This window comes from Juglans regia, chromosome 4, assembly GCF_001411555.2.
Source record: "Juglans regia cultivar Chandler chromosome 4, Walnut 2.0, whole genome shotgun sequence".
Lineage (NCBI taxonomy): Eukaryota > Viridiplantae > Streptophyta > Magnoliopsida > Fagales > Juglandaceae > Juglans > Juglans regia.
Window position 1 is genome coordinate 29,104,639 of NC_049904.1, and position 17,442 is coordinate 29,122,080.

Genomic DNA, 17,442 nt, shown 5'->3' on the forward strand with positions numbered 1-17,442 from the left:
ACAATTGAAAATGACTGGCCTATAAATTATTAGGCATAAAAATATCATTACTCGGCTGAGAAAATTGATAATATAATGAAATCGTTCATGTCAGACAAATTAGCAGTTAGAAACTCTTTTGTTTTGAGTCAACTAACAGGAGTCTATGTCCAAACATGCATAATCAAGAAGAAGAAGGAAAATATTCAAAAGAATGTTGGAAGAAGCCTTTTCTATTTGAGCACAGAGAACAGCATTTGAAAATATTTAAGGGGTGGAAAGCGCGCAGCAAAATTAAATCACGATCGATGATACATGATCACAAAAAGAATAGATTATAACAAAAGTTAAAACAAACAAGGAAAACAAGCATTGCATGTAACTCGGGAGCATATATTGCTTGCTTTTGAAGGACCAAAACAAAGCATACAACTAGTGGGGGCAAATCATGATTTACAGATACCAGCTCCGATGTTGACCGAAAAAGAATGAGAGCCAGGAAAAATGACCACTCAACTCGAGCAAATGATTTGCATTAGGATGGCCACTTATATCCTTGGGTCCAACTGATCTTGAGATCCGAGTCCTCGTTTCCTAGAAAACAAGAATATGATTTCTAAGATGCCATGCCATTAATCAAGAATGAGAGATGCATGTGGCTACACAGTACTGTCTGTGTTGTGTGTGTGAGAGAGAATCAGCTGACATGGTGGGCTCCTGATATCGCTTTCGGCTTGAATTTGGAACATGCATATACAGATCACTTATTTTATGAAGGACCGAAGTCAGAGAAAAGAGAAACGAGTGAGCTAGAGCCTAGGGCTAGAGCTGGAGAGCAAAAACCTTGCCACTTTTTCAACACACTTATGCTGCCTATAATTGCTCCATCTACAAGCTGTCTTTAACTTACCTACGCTGGCTGCAAATATTCAATCAAGAAGTCTTAACTGCAGGGTGTCAAATCGTGTTGATAGAAGTTTGTCTCATGTCAAGATATGTGTATTATATTATATAAGTCAATCTTAATTCAATCTGTTAAGTTTATCGTGTTAAAATTTTAAATCTTAACATGATTTATTAACATAACGGATCGTATAGTGTCAATCTGCTTTGACCCGTTTATATAAATGAGTTGAACAGACTTAAAATTAACCTGTTTGACCTAGTTAAGTTTAACATAATTTTAAATAAATGTTAAAATTACAATATCTATAAAAAGATATAAAATTAACTACAAGTCTAAAATTACAATCCAAATAATAAAAATATCAAAATTAAAATTCTAACAATTTTATTTTAAAGGATCAGTCAATCCGTTTTGACCTGAACCCGTTGCTAAACCCTAACCCGCTTTATCCTATCGTGTTCGTATTAGATTAATGGATTATGTCACATATTACTACCCATAATCTTAAGTACCTGTTCTTGTTGTACTATATTGGGGAAGAAAACAAAATAGAACAATTAACCCCGTCAGGATTCCTACCAAAACAGATGAAATTGGTCCTAAGCTCATGTTATAGCTATCATGAGGACTAAGGCAATGACGCGACAAGAAAATATATGCATTTTCATTTTTGCCATATACATGAGGCACGATTAAAAATAAATACAAAGCAGCTCGTACATTGCCTTTAACTGAGGAAAAAGAAAATGGATCTATCCACTCCGAAATGTTGTATGGTAATTCACCGGTAAGTAGTAAACTGAATGGCTCAGGATGATCTTCTGATCTCCACCTTCCCTTCACTACATCTTTTTTCTTCAGCCTCTCACTGTCTTTGCTGCCTGCCACATGATGATGGACCATCCAGTGTTTTAGTGAAAATACTCTTTACTACAGCGACTAAATGAGAATGAAATGGCCAATGACGCAAAATAATCCAGGGAAGCTCACCTTTGAATGATCAACTCAAGTTCATGTAGCAACAAAAACTTTCGTCAATTTACATGTATGTGATTTATACATATATTACATGTAGGTGACGTCACCATTTGAATACTAGGAGAAGAAAATGATAATATATATATATATATATATATATATATATATATATATATTCTTCAAAGATGATAACAAAGCTCACGCTAAAGCTACGTATCCAGCGCCAGCATTAGCAACAGATCATAAAAGTACATTATGAGCCCCAGCTGCATAAAACAGATTCCCGCCTCTTTCCCTGGTTTCTTTGATCCTCATGATCCACCTGAAACCAAACAAATTAATTTAATAATATATGTCAGATACTATTTTCTTTTCTTTTGGTTCAATTCAAATATAGATTCACATTAAATTATTAATATTATCTGCTAAATGATTCATTATATTTCATAGTGAGACTAGTCTAAACTCTAAAAATTGGAATACTGTCCTTTTTCTTAAAAAAACTATTGTAAACTCTAAAATGGCTCAAACACGACTTGAGGGAGCATGTGACTTCCCGCCGTCCAGGTCCATCATTTCCGATTCCTAGTGAATATATAGGATGCTAATGTTGTAAATTGTAATAACTTTAGCCATCATGGATTCATATCATCTAGAGAAATGATATTTGTAGTCTGTTAAGAGCCTCGGTCTAACCCTTAAACATAAGTTTTCATTTCCTTAGATCCAAATGATGAAGTCTCCTAGACCGATCAAGAGAAACACAAGATCTCCTCCCATAAACCTAGATTCGACAATATGAGGTTAAAGGTTGGTGTTTGAGTTGAATGAGGGTTCGGGTATGTGTTTGAAATGCAAGCAAGAAAATAACATAGAATTGAGACAGTCTTAGTCACAGATTGCAAAGAGCCATTCTCTACAAGGAATTCACAAATTGCACCCTAGTAGCTCAAGTGTAGAGTAAATCACTCTAGCACCGAAAATCTAAAGAACTAAACAAGCCTAGCCGAAATTTCTAAAAGCCAAAGAATGAATAAAAAGTAGGCCACAAGGCCTTTATTTATAGGACTTTCTAGCAAAGTTTCAACACAAGTGAAATGCTAAAAGCTAGGAAAGCAAAGTCTAAAACATAAGAGATAAAGTCTAAAAGCTATGGGATAAAGCCTAAAATGTAGGGATAGGTTTATCCCCTCTTGGTGACCGGCCACATAGTGCCCTCATGGTGTCTTGGTTCGTCTTGGCTTCATCTTCGACTCTTCCTCTCTCTTTGTCTCTCTTAAAGTCAATTTTGGACTCTACCTTATCTTGTGTAATCACTTGAGAGTCCTGTTTGATCTTCTCTTTGTCTTCTCCAACAACCTTATCTTCTAGAAGCCTTGAATCCCCTCCTTCATGTCTCTTTGGTGGTCATGGCTGGCCATGAGTTGGCCGTGGCCTTGCTTGGGCCATGGCCTTGGCGTGGCTTGCCATGGCATGCTGTAGGCTAGCTCGTGGCTAGCTTTGGTTGGCCCTCGTGGGCTGCTGATGGGCAGGCTATGTGTGGTCGTGGTGTTAGGGACCTCGGTCAAGTCCTTAAACACTATGTTCTCCACGCCAATATGTTTGTTGTGATGACCGATCCTTCGTTCATCTCTTGCTTGATTCTTGAACAATGGTGGTCAAGGTGATCACTTTGGTGGGATATGGTCAAGTGTTTAGGCTAAATTGGATGAATGGAATGGTGGGAAATGTTGGTAAAGTGTATGGTAGCAAGGGTGAAAAGTGGTGCACGGCAATGCGGTAGAATGAGGGTTGGCGCCACTTTGGATTAGGTTTAGAGTTTGGAAGTATGGAGATGGGCGGCTAGGGTTTGTGTTTAGGGTTTAGGAGCTAGGGCAATACTTGGTCGGCTAGGGTTGGCCGAACAAGCTTGGGAGTGATTGGTGGGATGTTCCTAAATTCAAGGAACTCAATTGGATTGACTTGGCCGAATAGGGTAAGTGTTTGGGTCAACTAGGGATTCCTAAATTATAGGAATCCTAGTTTGGTAAGTGGAGTGGGCGGCTAGGGTTCTTTCCAATTAGGGAAGTGTTGGCCGAGTGGGGTTTGCTCACAAATGGAAAGAGTGTTTCGGCCACTAGGGTTGGAAGAGTCCAACAATTTATGAAAAGTAGACTAACACTAGGTTAGCCGACTTTTGTGAGTGAAATGGATTGAAGAGCTGAAAATAATGAAGAACACCAAGAACAATATGAATATTACTCAAGAACACAAGTAAGAACACTTATGCCTTGAATAATCAAAAGAACAAATAAGATAATTCAACACTTGATTCACGAGTTGCACAAGAATTGAATAAACCTCATATATTGATAAACACAACTTGGATTCATGAATTGAACCAAGTTACAAGAATAAGATAAATGAACTACACTTATTCAAAGAATTGCAAAGTGTAATCCTCTCTTTGGGATCAACGTATATCACCCAAAATGCCCAAGTGCTATGGCACCGATTTGTGATCTCTCAAATAAAAGTTTCTCCTCTTAGGAATTTGTCAAAAGATGTGAATGAAATGACTAAGGGTCCTATTTATAAGTTACAACTTGGAAACCGCCAATAGGTCCATTGAAAGTAAATAAATAATAATTAATTAAAATAAAAACAATAAGATAAAGTCATGGACTAAACCATAGTATGACATGCATGGGCCCATGGTGGGTTAAGTGGTTGCATGTTGGTCTTCGGGTTGGTCTATGACTAAGTGGTTCAGCATGGCCCAAGCTGGTGGCTTAGGCGCTGGCTGCATGGCACGGGCTGGAGCCGTGCGCTAGATGGCATGCATGGTGGACATGCCACTGACCTGCTCCGCAAGGCACGGGCTAGAGCCATGCGCTGGATGGCATGCCATGGGGCGTGTCACTAACCTCGCTGGTGTACGGCAGATTGGGCATGGGCGTGCGGCAAAGTGAGTCTGGGCATGCGCGCGCGCGCACGGGCTGGACTGGCTGTGCGGCGCATGGGCGCACGCATGACCTTGCGGCACAAGGGTGCGCGCAGGGCCACGCGGCCCATTGGCGTGCGCACTAGCCTATGCATTGGGAAGCGCATGGGCGGGCGGCCTGCTAATGCGCATGATGCCGCGCGCATGGGTGCGCGGTGCTGTGCTGCGCGCATGCTAGCCCGCATGCTGGGCGCCCCGTGAGTGCCATCGTGCAAGCCAAGGCATGCATGCAGGCTGGGCGCCCCGTGCGTGTCACTCAACGAGCCAAGGCATGGTTGTGGGCTAGCCAAAGTGCATGTCCCCACCATGACTAGGGCATGTGCGGCATCTCTAGAGACAACTCGACGTGGGGGTCTAACACGTGGCCTGTCCTTGGCTGGTCCTTGGTGCTGTTAAGGTATGGGCCATGGCCTGTATGTGGCTCGCCCATGGCCTATTATGGCATGGTCATGGGCGTGTCCGGCTGGCCGCGAGGCAAAGGCCATGACACGACCAAGGTTGGGTCATGTCTTGCTTGTGGCATGAGCCATGGGGTAACCGAGGTTGGGCCATGGCCTACTCGTGGCATGCGTCGTGGTGCAGCCAAGGCATGACCTGCCACAATCATGGTGTGCCCAAACGTCGCGCAATTCTTTTTAAAAAATTGAGTAAATACGATATTTATATAAGAAAATTATATTTTTAATAGTAAATATCACTCTTTTTAAAAAATATTATACAATATTTATACATTCTACGACTATATCTAACATTACTCTATTGCCTATTTGCCATAAATATTTCAAAAGTTCAAATTCTAATCATGCCTTGATAACTCGTTAAAGAACAAGGTTCTTAACTAAATCTATTCTCAAGAACGTTTTTTTGTGTTTAAACCTTTCCTGGTTGACATTGAAAGGTTGCGGGCCTTGCGGCTCCAAAGTGCGAGTTGTGAAGTAGAGAATATGAGTAGGCCGACGTAATAAGGATTTCTCCTAATTTTTCAGCAACTAAACAATGTATGTTGAAAAAATAAACGCGGTACATCGGGCTCGGGAGACATAGCAACTTCATCGTCACCATAGTCCACAATCGTGACCTGCCCTCTCCTACTCGTCGTGGAACTATCCAACGCCGGCAATGCCTCTTGCTTCGACGACACGACTGAAACCCGAGGCTGTTGCGTCGTATTCTCACAAGGAATCGGTGGCGTGGCATCGTGGGCAGAATCACCGCCTATTACTCTGTCATCGGTGCCCATGAAATCATCTTGCTCTGCCATTATCAAGTCCCTAAAGCGTCATCTTGTTGCTCTCGAACTGAATCTTATCGCTCTGCGTTCTCATCTTCTGGTCGTCGTTCCTCCTATTCTTCTTGTTCGTCGTTGTACATAGATAACATAGCAATGCCTTCAAATTGCTTTTCCTTAGAACCATTGTTTGAAAGCGTCGAACCTGGGGATTGGTGGCATGGGGTTTGAAAGTTGAATTAGGAAGCAAATTTAGTACGAATTGAACTTCGAAAGGTAGGAGGAACCGGGGATTTTTGCCTTCCAGAAGCTTCAAACAGATGAGGAAAGTGGGCTGGGCCGACGGTGTTGATTTCACTCTTGGGTCATGGTTAAGCTAAGGTCGAGTCTTTTGTGAATGGATCAAGACCCACTATGTATAGTTTTTATCCAGATTTTAAGGTCTAAAATAGAGAAATAGACACCTTAAATAAAAATTGAGGAAAACAATATTGAGTCCAGTTTGGATATAAAAATATATTTTATTTTATCTCATTATTATAATTTTTATAAATTTTTATATAGAATATAATAAATAATTTAATTTTTTTAAATTTTAAAATAATAATAAAATTAAAAAATAATATTTTAATAATATTTTATTTAATTTTGACTTAAAACTAATTCATCTTATATCACTGTCTAAACGGGCCTGAATGATCATACATGGTCCAAAGGGAACACATTACCTCTTGTTTTGAGCTCAAGCCCTTTTGTTGAGTCTCGCATTACAATTTCGTGAATTATGCTCATGCAATAGCTTTATTATTAGAATTCATGACAAGAGTTTAAAAGGCGAAGTAGAGACTTGACAACCATGCATCCGTATCACATAGGTCACGTGTTCGTAATTTAACTTGCTCAATAGTTCATTTTAAGTGTGCAAATCTTTCTGGATGTGCACAACAGGTGATCACTCCGACAGTTAATTCAACTTTGGAGACGACAAACCTGAAACACTCTTGGGCATAATAATAATTAAAAAAAAAACTCAGTTCTGTTATAGTGTGCAAAAAGTGAACATCCTTGAAGAAGACCATGCATCCTTTTATGCAATGCATGTATAAATCCTCAAGGAAAAGAAAAACCATCAAAAGGAAAAGTACTAAAGACATGAAAGCCAAAATGAAGAAGACCGGAAAAACTCTAGAGAACCGGCACCTTCCATGGCTCAAAAGACACTGGGTAAAGCAGATTACTAGAAGCCATTTTAGTTTCTTTCTTTCCATAAAGAAAGGTACGTATGTAGCTAATTAGAACAACCTCTGCTTTTTTGTTTTTGTTTTTGTTTCTCTTCATGTTGGGAAAATAAACCAAGCTCAAAATAGTATTCCAACCACCGTCTTTACTCCCAGTCTCTCATCAAATGTAGGAGGGAAGAGAGAGGAGAGGACAACAAGCAAAAGTTGAAGAAGGAAAACAAGTCAGACTCGCATAAGGTGAGATGACATAAAATTGTCTCCCTCACCAACCACTCAAAAAAATCCCAATAATGGAATATGAGACCAGAAAAAAATGGGAGAGCGACTTCTGGGCAACTCCTACCGGAAGACGGGGAGATATTCTTTAGCCTCATGTGACAGGACGCTATTTTATTTATTTTCTCTAGACAAAATGGGTCACCGACCCTCACTGTACTATAAGATATGAGAGATTATGAGACTGTAATATACTTTCAGTATAGAGGATTTACCCTCCAAACGATTCTTGTATGTAGGCTTCGTGCCGAATCATGTAAATCTGTATCCTATTTTCCATTTATATTTCCAGTATTCTTTTACTATTTATTGCTATGGATGTATATATGGTCACATACCAACGTCCCAAACTGTCATCATTTCAAACCGACCATTGAGGCCCTAGTCACTATTGTGGGCCGGGAGTGACTCTTTTTCCCGTTCTAGTCAGTTGGATGATTTTTGTCCTTTTAACACTTGGGCTTATAGATAATCTCTCAACTTAAAAAGGCTATTTTAGTATCAGCAATGGCAAATGAGTAACTAGTTTTGTAGTTAAGAGCCTTAACGTCAGAGCAGGGCGTGCATTTTGTTCCACCCTCTTTGGACGCGAATCATACCAGCACTAAAGAATCTCTTGCTTTACGTTCACTAAAGCTAAAGAATCTCTTGCTTTTTATTTTTCTTTCCAGTTGCGTGTAGTCTTGTCTAGGATTTGAAATATCAGCTTCAAGGGATGATATCAATGAAAACTACATTAATACGTTATAATATAAAATAAATAATAAATTTTTTTTTTTTTTATAAATTTAAAAATTTAAAATAAGTTATGATTTCACGTGATATCAAAATAAAAATTTTGAATTCAAATTTTGATTCTATACTATATTTTATTTAATTAAATATTTCACGTATTAGACTATCTATTAAAGAAGAATTTAACCCATACATAAAAAAATATTAAGATATAAAATAAATAATAAAATTTAACTTTTCTTATACAAACGGTAATTTTATACCATCAAACATTTGGATGATGCAGAAAATCCATCCATCCGGGGACCGACTCCACGTTTGCAAGTTGTAAGAAAACTCCAAACGAAGTGGGAGTGAACACGGCGTTGGGTGATGTAGAAACTAGAAAGAAACTCTCCCTTTCCGACCGCCCACGTTCGGTAAGATACTCCTCATATACATGACAAGACTAATAATGCTATATATCTATACCACTGCCCATTTTCATCTCATTTGAACGGTTGTAAAGGAGTCGAGCATGATTGGCTATTTGAACGTTGACCGTAGTGGCGGGGACAGATGGGCGTACAAAATTGACGGCATGGACCAAATTAACAGGGGTGTCAGGCTGTTATTTTAGACCACAATACGCCACAGATGATCATAAGCCAAGCAAACATGCATCCACCGGCTGAGGGTCCGGTTGGTCCAAATACATACGTAACTATGATAAACTCGACATGCACGAATAGGATATATATCTAGCACTCTAGGATATTTTTCTCTTGTGAAATGTCTCAAACAAAAGAAAAAAAGAACAAGAAAAATCAAAAGAATAAAGGTAAAGGAAATAAGTACAGAAAAAAAAAAAATGCAAAGAAAGAAAAAGAATAGCTATGCCCAAAAGGAAAGAAAATATCTATTATAGATGGAAAAAGAGAAAATGATGGGGAACCCTCGTGTCGTAAGAGGCAAGCAACAAGCTCAAGTGGGATACTCTGCAAATCTGCCATCTTTGCTCACCAACATAAGAACATCCCCACCACCATCCATTAAATTCCTTACCTTACACTCCCCTCTGTCTCACTGTTTTTTTTTTTTTTGGAGGCCTCTGGTCACTATTTTTTAAGTTTTGTCCGTACATGCATGGCATAATAAGAATTAAAATCTAAATAGAGACACGAAAACATTATCTAAAAATCATCTGCAATGCCCATCGCCTCAATGAAAGCGGCAAAAAAATAAGTATCGAGGTAATCGTTCACTTAATTCGCTCTTCACGAGGTCCCCTGTTTCGCACGCGTGGTGGAAGATGGCAATTCGTTTATCTCGGAACTTGAAGCGTCGACGTCGTAGCGAGTCAACTCAGCTTCAGTCCGCCGTGGGTGTGATGTTTATGTCCTTGAGTAGACCCAGGACCTGTTGCATGGTGGGTCTCTTACCAGGTGATTCCGCCGTACACAAGTACCCCACTCGGAGACTCTCCACCATCCCCATGACCGACTCATCCCCTCCGAGTCTCAGCCTCGGGTCCAGCGCTTTAACTCCCAGACCTTCTCTGACCAACCTCCTCACCCACACCACCGTCTCCGCGGACCCAACTTTTCCCGTCAGCAGCTCCATTAGAACCACCCCGAAACAATATACGTCCGTCTCAGTGCTGCACTGCCCCACGTCTCCAGTCCCGATGTTCCGGAACCCGAAATCCGCAATCCGGGGCTCGAAGTTCTCGGAGAGTAGGACGTTGGAGGCCACGAGGTGGCCGTGAATGACGGGTCTGGACCCGGCGTGGTGGAGATACGCAAGCCCACGAGCTATGCCCACTGCAATGCGGTGGCGCGTGAGCCAGACCAATTTCTCCGGAGAAGATAGGTGGGAACCGGTGGCGTCATGCAGCTCCCAAGTATCGCCGCTCCAGTCCTCCACGTTGGGCTCCCCAGTCGGTAGCTCGTGAAGCAACCGGTGCAAGTCACCGTTCGACATGTACTCGTAGACAATCAGCTTCTCTTTCCCTGGGGAAAAAAACCGCGGAAAAAGATGAAGCATCAATCTAAGACCGTCCAAATGTGACGAATCTCTATGAATCTCTGCACAACCTAATCATGACCTGCGCTAGATTTCCGCGACAATAGTCATGCATCACAAAACAGTCAACAGAGTACGACACTAAAGCCATTCAAATTCAAAACCCGTGAGGCCGATCGATCAAAGATTAAAAAACCGGAGGAGTTGTGAAATTTTGAAAATAAATAGAATATAGATAAGACAACTGGATACAGTACAAGTACAGTACCTGCGATGCAGTAGCCAGAGAGAGGCAATAGGTTGTGGTGTTTCAGCCGGGAAAGGTCCTCGAACAGGGATACGGCGTCGTCGTGGTCGACGTCCCTGGCGTTTTCGAGGACTTTGATTGCCACGTGGATGCCTCCAGGGAGGATGGCTCTGTACACGGGCCCACTCCTACCTTCCGCGAGCTGGGAGTCCTTGCCGAAGTTCGACGTGGCGGCGATCAGGTCCTTGAAGGACAGGTTCATCAGGGGTTTCTCGAACATCACTACAGGGGCAGAGGTTGGTTCTTTGATGTCCGCCACCCATGATGTGCCTGACTCCGTCTCGAACGAGAACGGCCCTGATTTCTCGAACTTGAAGGGCAACTGGACCGGTTTAGAGATTGCCCATTTGTTCTGTCTTGCCAATTTTTTCCTTCTGCGCCACAACAATCCTATACAGAAGGCCATGAAAACAAAGACAAATGCAGATGCACATGATAGACCGAGAATCAGAGGTTTGGATTTTGACACGGGTTTCTTCGTGCTAGAGCTTTTGTTTGTGGGGATGTGCTTTCGGAGGGGTCTGCGAGGTGGGGTTTGGGAATGAGGTGGGATATTGTGAATACTAGTCGTTCTTGAATTATTAATTCCAGATTGTATGAACGCGTATTTCCCAAATTTCAAGTACTTGTCTGGACCAACTAGTCCTGTGAAGTTGTTGAACGAAACGTTTAAGAATTTGAGCCCACTGAGTGGGGGGAAATCATAAGGAAAAGTACCATTCATGGAATTGCTAGACACGTCTAGATATTTCAACAAGCGAAGAACCGACATGGGTTTCACATGGCCTGAAATGTTGCAGCTTGAAATGTCGAGGTGCTCTAGCTTGGTGAGGTTACTGAACCCAGAGGGCAGAGTTCTGAGACTGTTGTGCGAAAGGTCAAGAACTCTGAGCTTCGAAAAACCATAGAGCCGAACCAAATTGGTGAATCTATTGGCTGACATATTGAGCACCTGAACCGATGAGAACGAACGGTCTCCCGTGGTGGATTCGAATCCAATGCTCCCTCCAAACTGGTTCTTGGACAAATTAACATGTATCAAGTTTGAAATGGACCAAAACCAACCTGGCACAGACCCCTGCAGCGAGTTTCCAGAGAGGTCAAGAACCTGCAGCTGAGACATGTTTCCGAGAAACTTCCAAGATATGATCCCGCTTAGATTTCTGGACGGAAGCCTTATCTCCCTTGAACAGTTCCAATCTGAAGACGGGTCAAGCCAAGAATGATTGAATCCATGGACTGATTCGAAAGCCTTCAAGACCAACTCTCGGTCTGTACTGTTGCATGCAGATTCCACAATCGCAACCAGCAAAAAGAAAACAAAAAATCTGGAAAAGATCTTCATTTCTTGGTTCACAGTTTTTGAGATTCTCCTGCGTACCTTGTTTAGTAAGACAAGCAGAGCGAGAGAGAGAGATGAGCATGAAATGATGAAATGAATGGAAGAAGGGCCTAGTATGGGACTAGAATGGTTTGGTTATGACCGAGGGGCGCCACACGGCAGTGGGTTAGTGAAGTGGGAGGCTGGCTTAGCAAACGACGTTAACTTTGACGGAAGACTTTCAGAAGGGAGTGTTGAATTGTTTATTATATTTTATGTTAAAATTTAAAAAAATTATAATAATAATTTTAAAAAATTATTATTATAATTTTTTTAAATTTTAACATAAAATATAATAAACAATTCAAATTTTTCAAATTTTAAAATAATAATAATATTAAAAAATAATATTCTAATAATATTTTATTATCTCAACTCAACTCAACTTAACTCACTTCAATATCCAAATACAACTTTAAACACAGCTTAATTTTGTTAGTTTAGGTAAAAATAAATTTATAAATTTTTATAATTTGATGAATTATATCAAATTATAATATTATTTTTATTATAAAATAATACCGTATCGTATAAAATTACGTCTATAACTTATAAATTTATTTTTATAAAATTTCTTTATAACCATACTACTCATTTTATAATCATCATTTTTCTATAAATTATATATATTTTCCATACAAAAATTTTCATTCTTTTATTAACCTCTATTTTATTTTTATTTTAAAGAAAGTTATATGATCTTAGTCCTAAAAGACCATATCTCTCGTAGCTTTCTGTCCTTTCCATGCACTGTAAAAGAACATCAATCCCCAACTTTTGTTGAGAGAACTATCAACGTTCAAACAACCACCAAAAGCTCATTTGCAAACATGGTGAGGCCGTGCTCGTTAGCTTTAGCAAAACATATAATAAAAGACTGAGAAATGTTAACTGTATCTAAAAAAAGTTTACAAAATATTTAATTTTTTAAATGTGAGGGCATAAAATATACCATGTCTAAAATGGTTCTCAAGATCCAATCCATCAAAAGGTCATCACTAGAAGATAAATAAAGAGAGAGAAAAAAAGGCTAAAAAAGGACAAGAGGGCGAGGGAGTCAGGAATCAGGAGGCAGTAAGGTATCATGAGAAAGTAGAAAATGAGAGATGGTCAGACACGTAAAATAGACATCCCTCACAATTACCGAGATGTAGGCATGAAGAGGGTCAAATAAAAGGAAAAGGGTGCCTATGGATTGGGGACTTCCGAGTTTTTCTTTTGGCTTCAACTTCTTCTTCAACCTCTAGACAGAGAGCTCCAGAGAGAACATTTTTTTCAACAAGTAGATCTCCAACTCCTATTGTATAGTGAGAAATGTAAGGCTATGAGCGAATGTAAATAAGCATATTATAGTAGAATCTCTCCTCCCCAAACTCCTGTAGACGTAAGTCCAGTATCAAACCACGTAAATCTGTATGTTCATCTCTTCTTATTTTCTCTATATTTAAATATTGCTCACCACCATGGATATATACACCGACACAATACAGCCGCACTGAATCACTATCGGGGGCTCCAAACCTCACCAATCGAGGTCCAGTCTATCTCAACGTATCTCAAGAATAGATCTTTATTCCCTTTCAGACTGTGTCGTTTTTGGATATTAACATTACGTATTAATTACTTGTTAAAGATTATGAAACTTTTAATTTTAATTTTAAATTTTAATTTTAAAATAAATTGATAAAATGAATCGTATACGTTAAATTTTAAATATATATAACACTACTCGAAAAAAAATTGAACTAGATATTAGAATAAACTCTAATCAAGAGATCGATGACCGACCGATGGTTTCATAAAATTAAAAAAAAAAAAGTTTGTAAGTAATTTGGTCTGAAACTAAAACCAAACCATGAGAGTACTGATTAGTAAATAGGTTAGTTCTATGATGATCAAACTAATTGAACCAGCTCCATTTAACTTCCTGTAAAGCTCTTTTTTTTTTTTTCGTTATTGGTTGGTTATAGCAAAGTGAACTTGTTGTGGATGATGTCGGTTGATCATAAGCTGAGATGCGAACAAATACACAGAAAATTTCATTGATAGGAGAAGTCAAGCATATAAATTGATACGATGATGCATGTTTCACGTAATGTACATTTCAGATGCAACAACCTTTACCTAAATAAACTCGAGTCCCGATTAGTCCTTAGTAGTTAAGGCCTTAAATTCCTTTTAAGTTGAATTAAGGAAATGGATAGGTAGAAGGTCAAAGTGAACTACATAAATGATATTTGTAATTTGAGAAATACTTTAGCCACAAATAAATTATACAAAAATAATTCCACAAACTAATGTGGCTTCACGTAGTTCGTCAGATTGTAAAGCATTTTTATTGTAAAGTAGATCCAACAGATCACATGAAACCACATCAGTTTGTGTGATAACTTTTGTGTAATCTCTTTGTGACTATAGCAGTCATCTTGTAATTTTAGAGTCTACAAACCCTTGAACTTCCTTTGAAAGAAGTAGATAAATTTGAAACTTACATAAAAAAATTATTTTTTTAATGGTGGACTCCACATTTTTTTTTAAATGAAATGTGCAAGATTTACATAACCTAAAATTGTATCTAGCATTAGTCTTTTTAATTACTATAATAAGCGACAGACCTACAGTATGTCCACTTAGGAGGGTCATGGCCTCCCCAAAATTTTAAAAACATTCAAAATATATCCTATATTTCTTTTATAATTCTATAAATATACCCCCCCCCCCTCCAAAAAAAAAATTACAATCCTTATATGTTCTCTAAAATTTTCTAAAATTTCAATATATCTAGAAATGTATTTCTCCAATTTTTTTCCTATAGTCTCAAAATTTTGTATAATTTTTATATATTATTTATTTTCAAGGATGTGGCCTCACCAAAATTAAATTAAAACTAAGTTTAGGAAAAATAATAAACTCATTGATATGAATCTCAAAGTTTTTTTGTTATACAATATTAGACTTCTTAATATGGAATCCAAAGTGAAAAAACAAGAAAAATCATTTAAAGTTGATAATTTACATGAAAAATAGTTGATATGTTTTATTCTCTATACTTCATTGAGTAAAAAAAAATATATTATTTAAGGTCTCAATTATAACATTATATGCTTAATGTGAAACAAAAATATCTAGATTTTAGATAAAATTTGATAAACTAACTTACATACTAAAATGAAAGATAACCTTCTAAAATGAATTTCAACTCATACAAAGCTTAAACTATAATTGATCAAATGACACTGATGATGTTGTGTTTTAGGGGGCCTGGGCAACTCTATGCAGACAATGCTCAGGTCGTCACCTGCATAGTGGAAAAAGGGGGACCTCGGGATCCGTTGTACCTCCAATGCTTAAATTAGTTTTAATGTAGGAGATGAAGAGAAAATAATAATGAAAATGGGTGTAAAAATTAACCTTCTTGTTTGTTGCAAGTAGTGTCTATTTATACTTGCTGACCTGGTCTCCATGATAGTGGGATGTTGCATTGCAGGAGATTATATATTAATGTCGTCTACACACTGAGCTATATTCATGCCGTCTGCTCGCCGAGCTATGAAGTGTTTAGATTCGCTGTGCGTAGTTCGAGCTCTGGGCCGCATTGAATGCGGCACACTTTCTGCTCTGGTCTACATTCAATGCGACGTGCTTTCTGCCCTGGTTTGTGTTGAATGCGGTGTACTTTCTGCTCTGAGTTCCTCCTATCCCATTAATGCTCGGTGTGAACTGCCTTATATTTTCATGGCTTGCATTGAATGCGACATTCATTTTTCCTTAAGCCTCTCTTGTATCCTCTGACTTGGTTCCTGACATGAGCATGGTCTAACCCGGATCTCATATCCAGGTTCCGACCCAAGACTTTCTAATCTATTTAGCCCTGTCCAGATCTCGTATTTGGGCTCTAACTTGGGCCTTGCCTTTAGCCCCGACCCAAGGGATTTACTCCCATCATAGACACAATTTTATATAAAATAATTGTAAGTATATCATTATCCATTAGTATAAACTCTGATCAGAAGATCGATGAGCAACCAAATTTTCACCATACAATTTCAAAAGCAATCCCGATCGAGAGTGCAAAACTTCTTATCACATAAATGATCCAAATGTTGCATGTATGCATATCACATGCAAGTAACAAAACGATTACACCACCATATATAAATAACATTTGGCATTTTGAAAATAAATTAAAATGAAAACACGTACAGTTTGTACATATAGTACCTCTAGCTTAAAGCCGGCCTCACCCGCAAAATTCTTGGAAGTAATTTGGTCTGAAACCAAAACCGAACCATGAGAGTACGACTCATGATTACAGTGATTAGTAAATAGGTTAGTCCTAGGATGGTCGAACTAATTAATTGAACCTGCTCCATTTATATTAACTTCCTCTAAAGCTTTTTTTTTTGGTTGGTTGGTTAAAGCAAAGTGAATTTGTTGTGGATGATGTCGGTTGATAAGCTGAGATGCGAACAAATACAAATACACAGCAGATTTCATTGCTAGGAGAAGATATGATGATGCGTGCTTCACGTAATAATGTCTATTGCAGATGCAACAACCTTGACCTAAATAAACTCAAGTCCCGATTAGTCCTTAGTAGTTTAGTAAGGCTTTAAATTCCTTTTAATTTGAAGGAAATGGATAGGTAAGACAGTAAAGTGAATCATATAAATGATATTAACAATCTTAGAGTGTATAAATCCCGTATATTAATTTCTAATACCCTGTGTAAGCTTGTCCACTCTGAACGAAGGTTCAAGATCATCCATATATACCCTGTACTTAGCATGATTTATATTATGTAGAAAACTCGAGCTACCGTACGTGAGTTTTGGCTTAATTCTTTTGTATTATATTCTTTTTGTATGTTGGAATTGTTTAAATATCATCATCTATGACCTAACCCTCACTTCTATCCAAATGAACCTAACATTAATTATTGCAGACACGGCTCATATCCGTACCACTTTTTCATAGCAAAAGGCTAGACACATTGTAACACCCTCGTTTTCAGATATATGTCTACGTGTCTCCGATTCCATGTCTAGTCATTAAATTTATTATAAATTGGTGTGAATGACCGATTATTCACATGGTTAACACAGTAGGAGATAACTTAGGGAGATAACTTATGGAGGGCTACAAACGAATCGAGTTGGATTGAGTAAGGGTATTCAAGTTTGATTAACATGTTTGTTCGTTTGAACTGGATTCGAACTTGAATAAATTTGAATATCTTTGTTCGAACTTGATTCGTTAATCATTAATGTTGTTTGAATTCGACTCGAGCTAGACTAAAAATAAACAAATGACTCGAGCTCGAACTACCGAACTCGGATTTTTATTTTAAAATTTTTGAATTTTATCTTTTGATTAATAATTTTTTTAAAAAATATTTACTAAAAAAACTCAAACCAAATTCT

At 38.5% G+C, this 17,442-nt stretch overlaps 1 protein-coding gene across 1 annotated transcript; it reads right to left on the reverse strand.

Annotated features, from left to right (window-relative positions):
• Positions 1-9,210: 9,210 nt before the first annotated feature.
• On the reverse strand, positions 9,211-12,128 carry LOC109013190 (calmodulin-binding receptor kinase CaMRLK-like). The gene is made up of 2 exons (XM_018995185.2): positions 10,600-12,128; positions 9,211-10,318 (listed from the first exon to the last, which is right to left on the reverse strand). The coding sequence occupies exons 1-2, from the start codon at positions 11,981-11,983 to the stop codon at positions 9,678-9,680; spliced, it is 2,025 nt and encodes a 674-aa protein (XP_018850730.1). The 5' UTR covers positions 11,984-12,128; the 3' UTR covers positions 9,211-9,677.
• Positions 12,129-17,442: the final 5,314 nt, after the last annotated feature.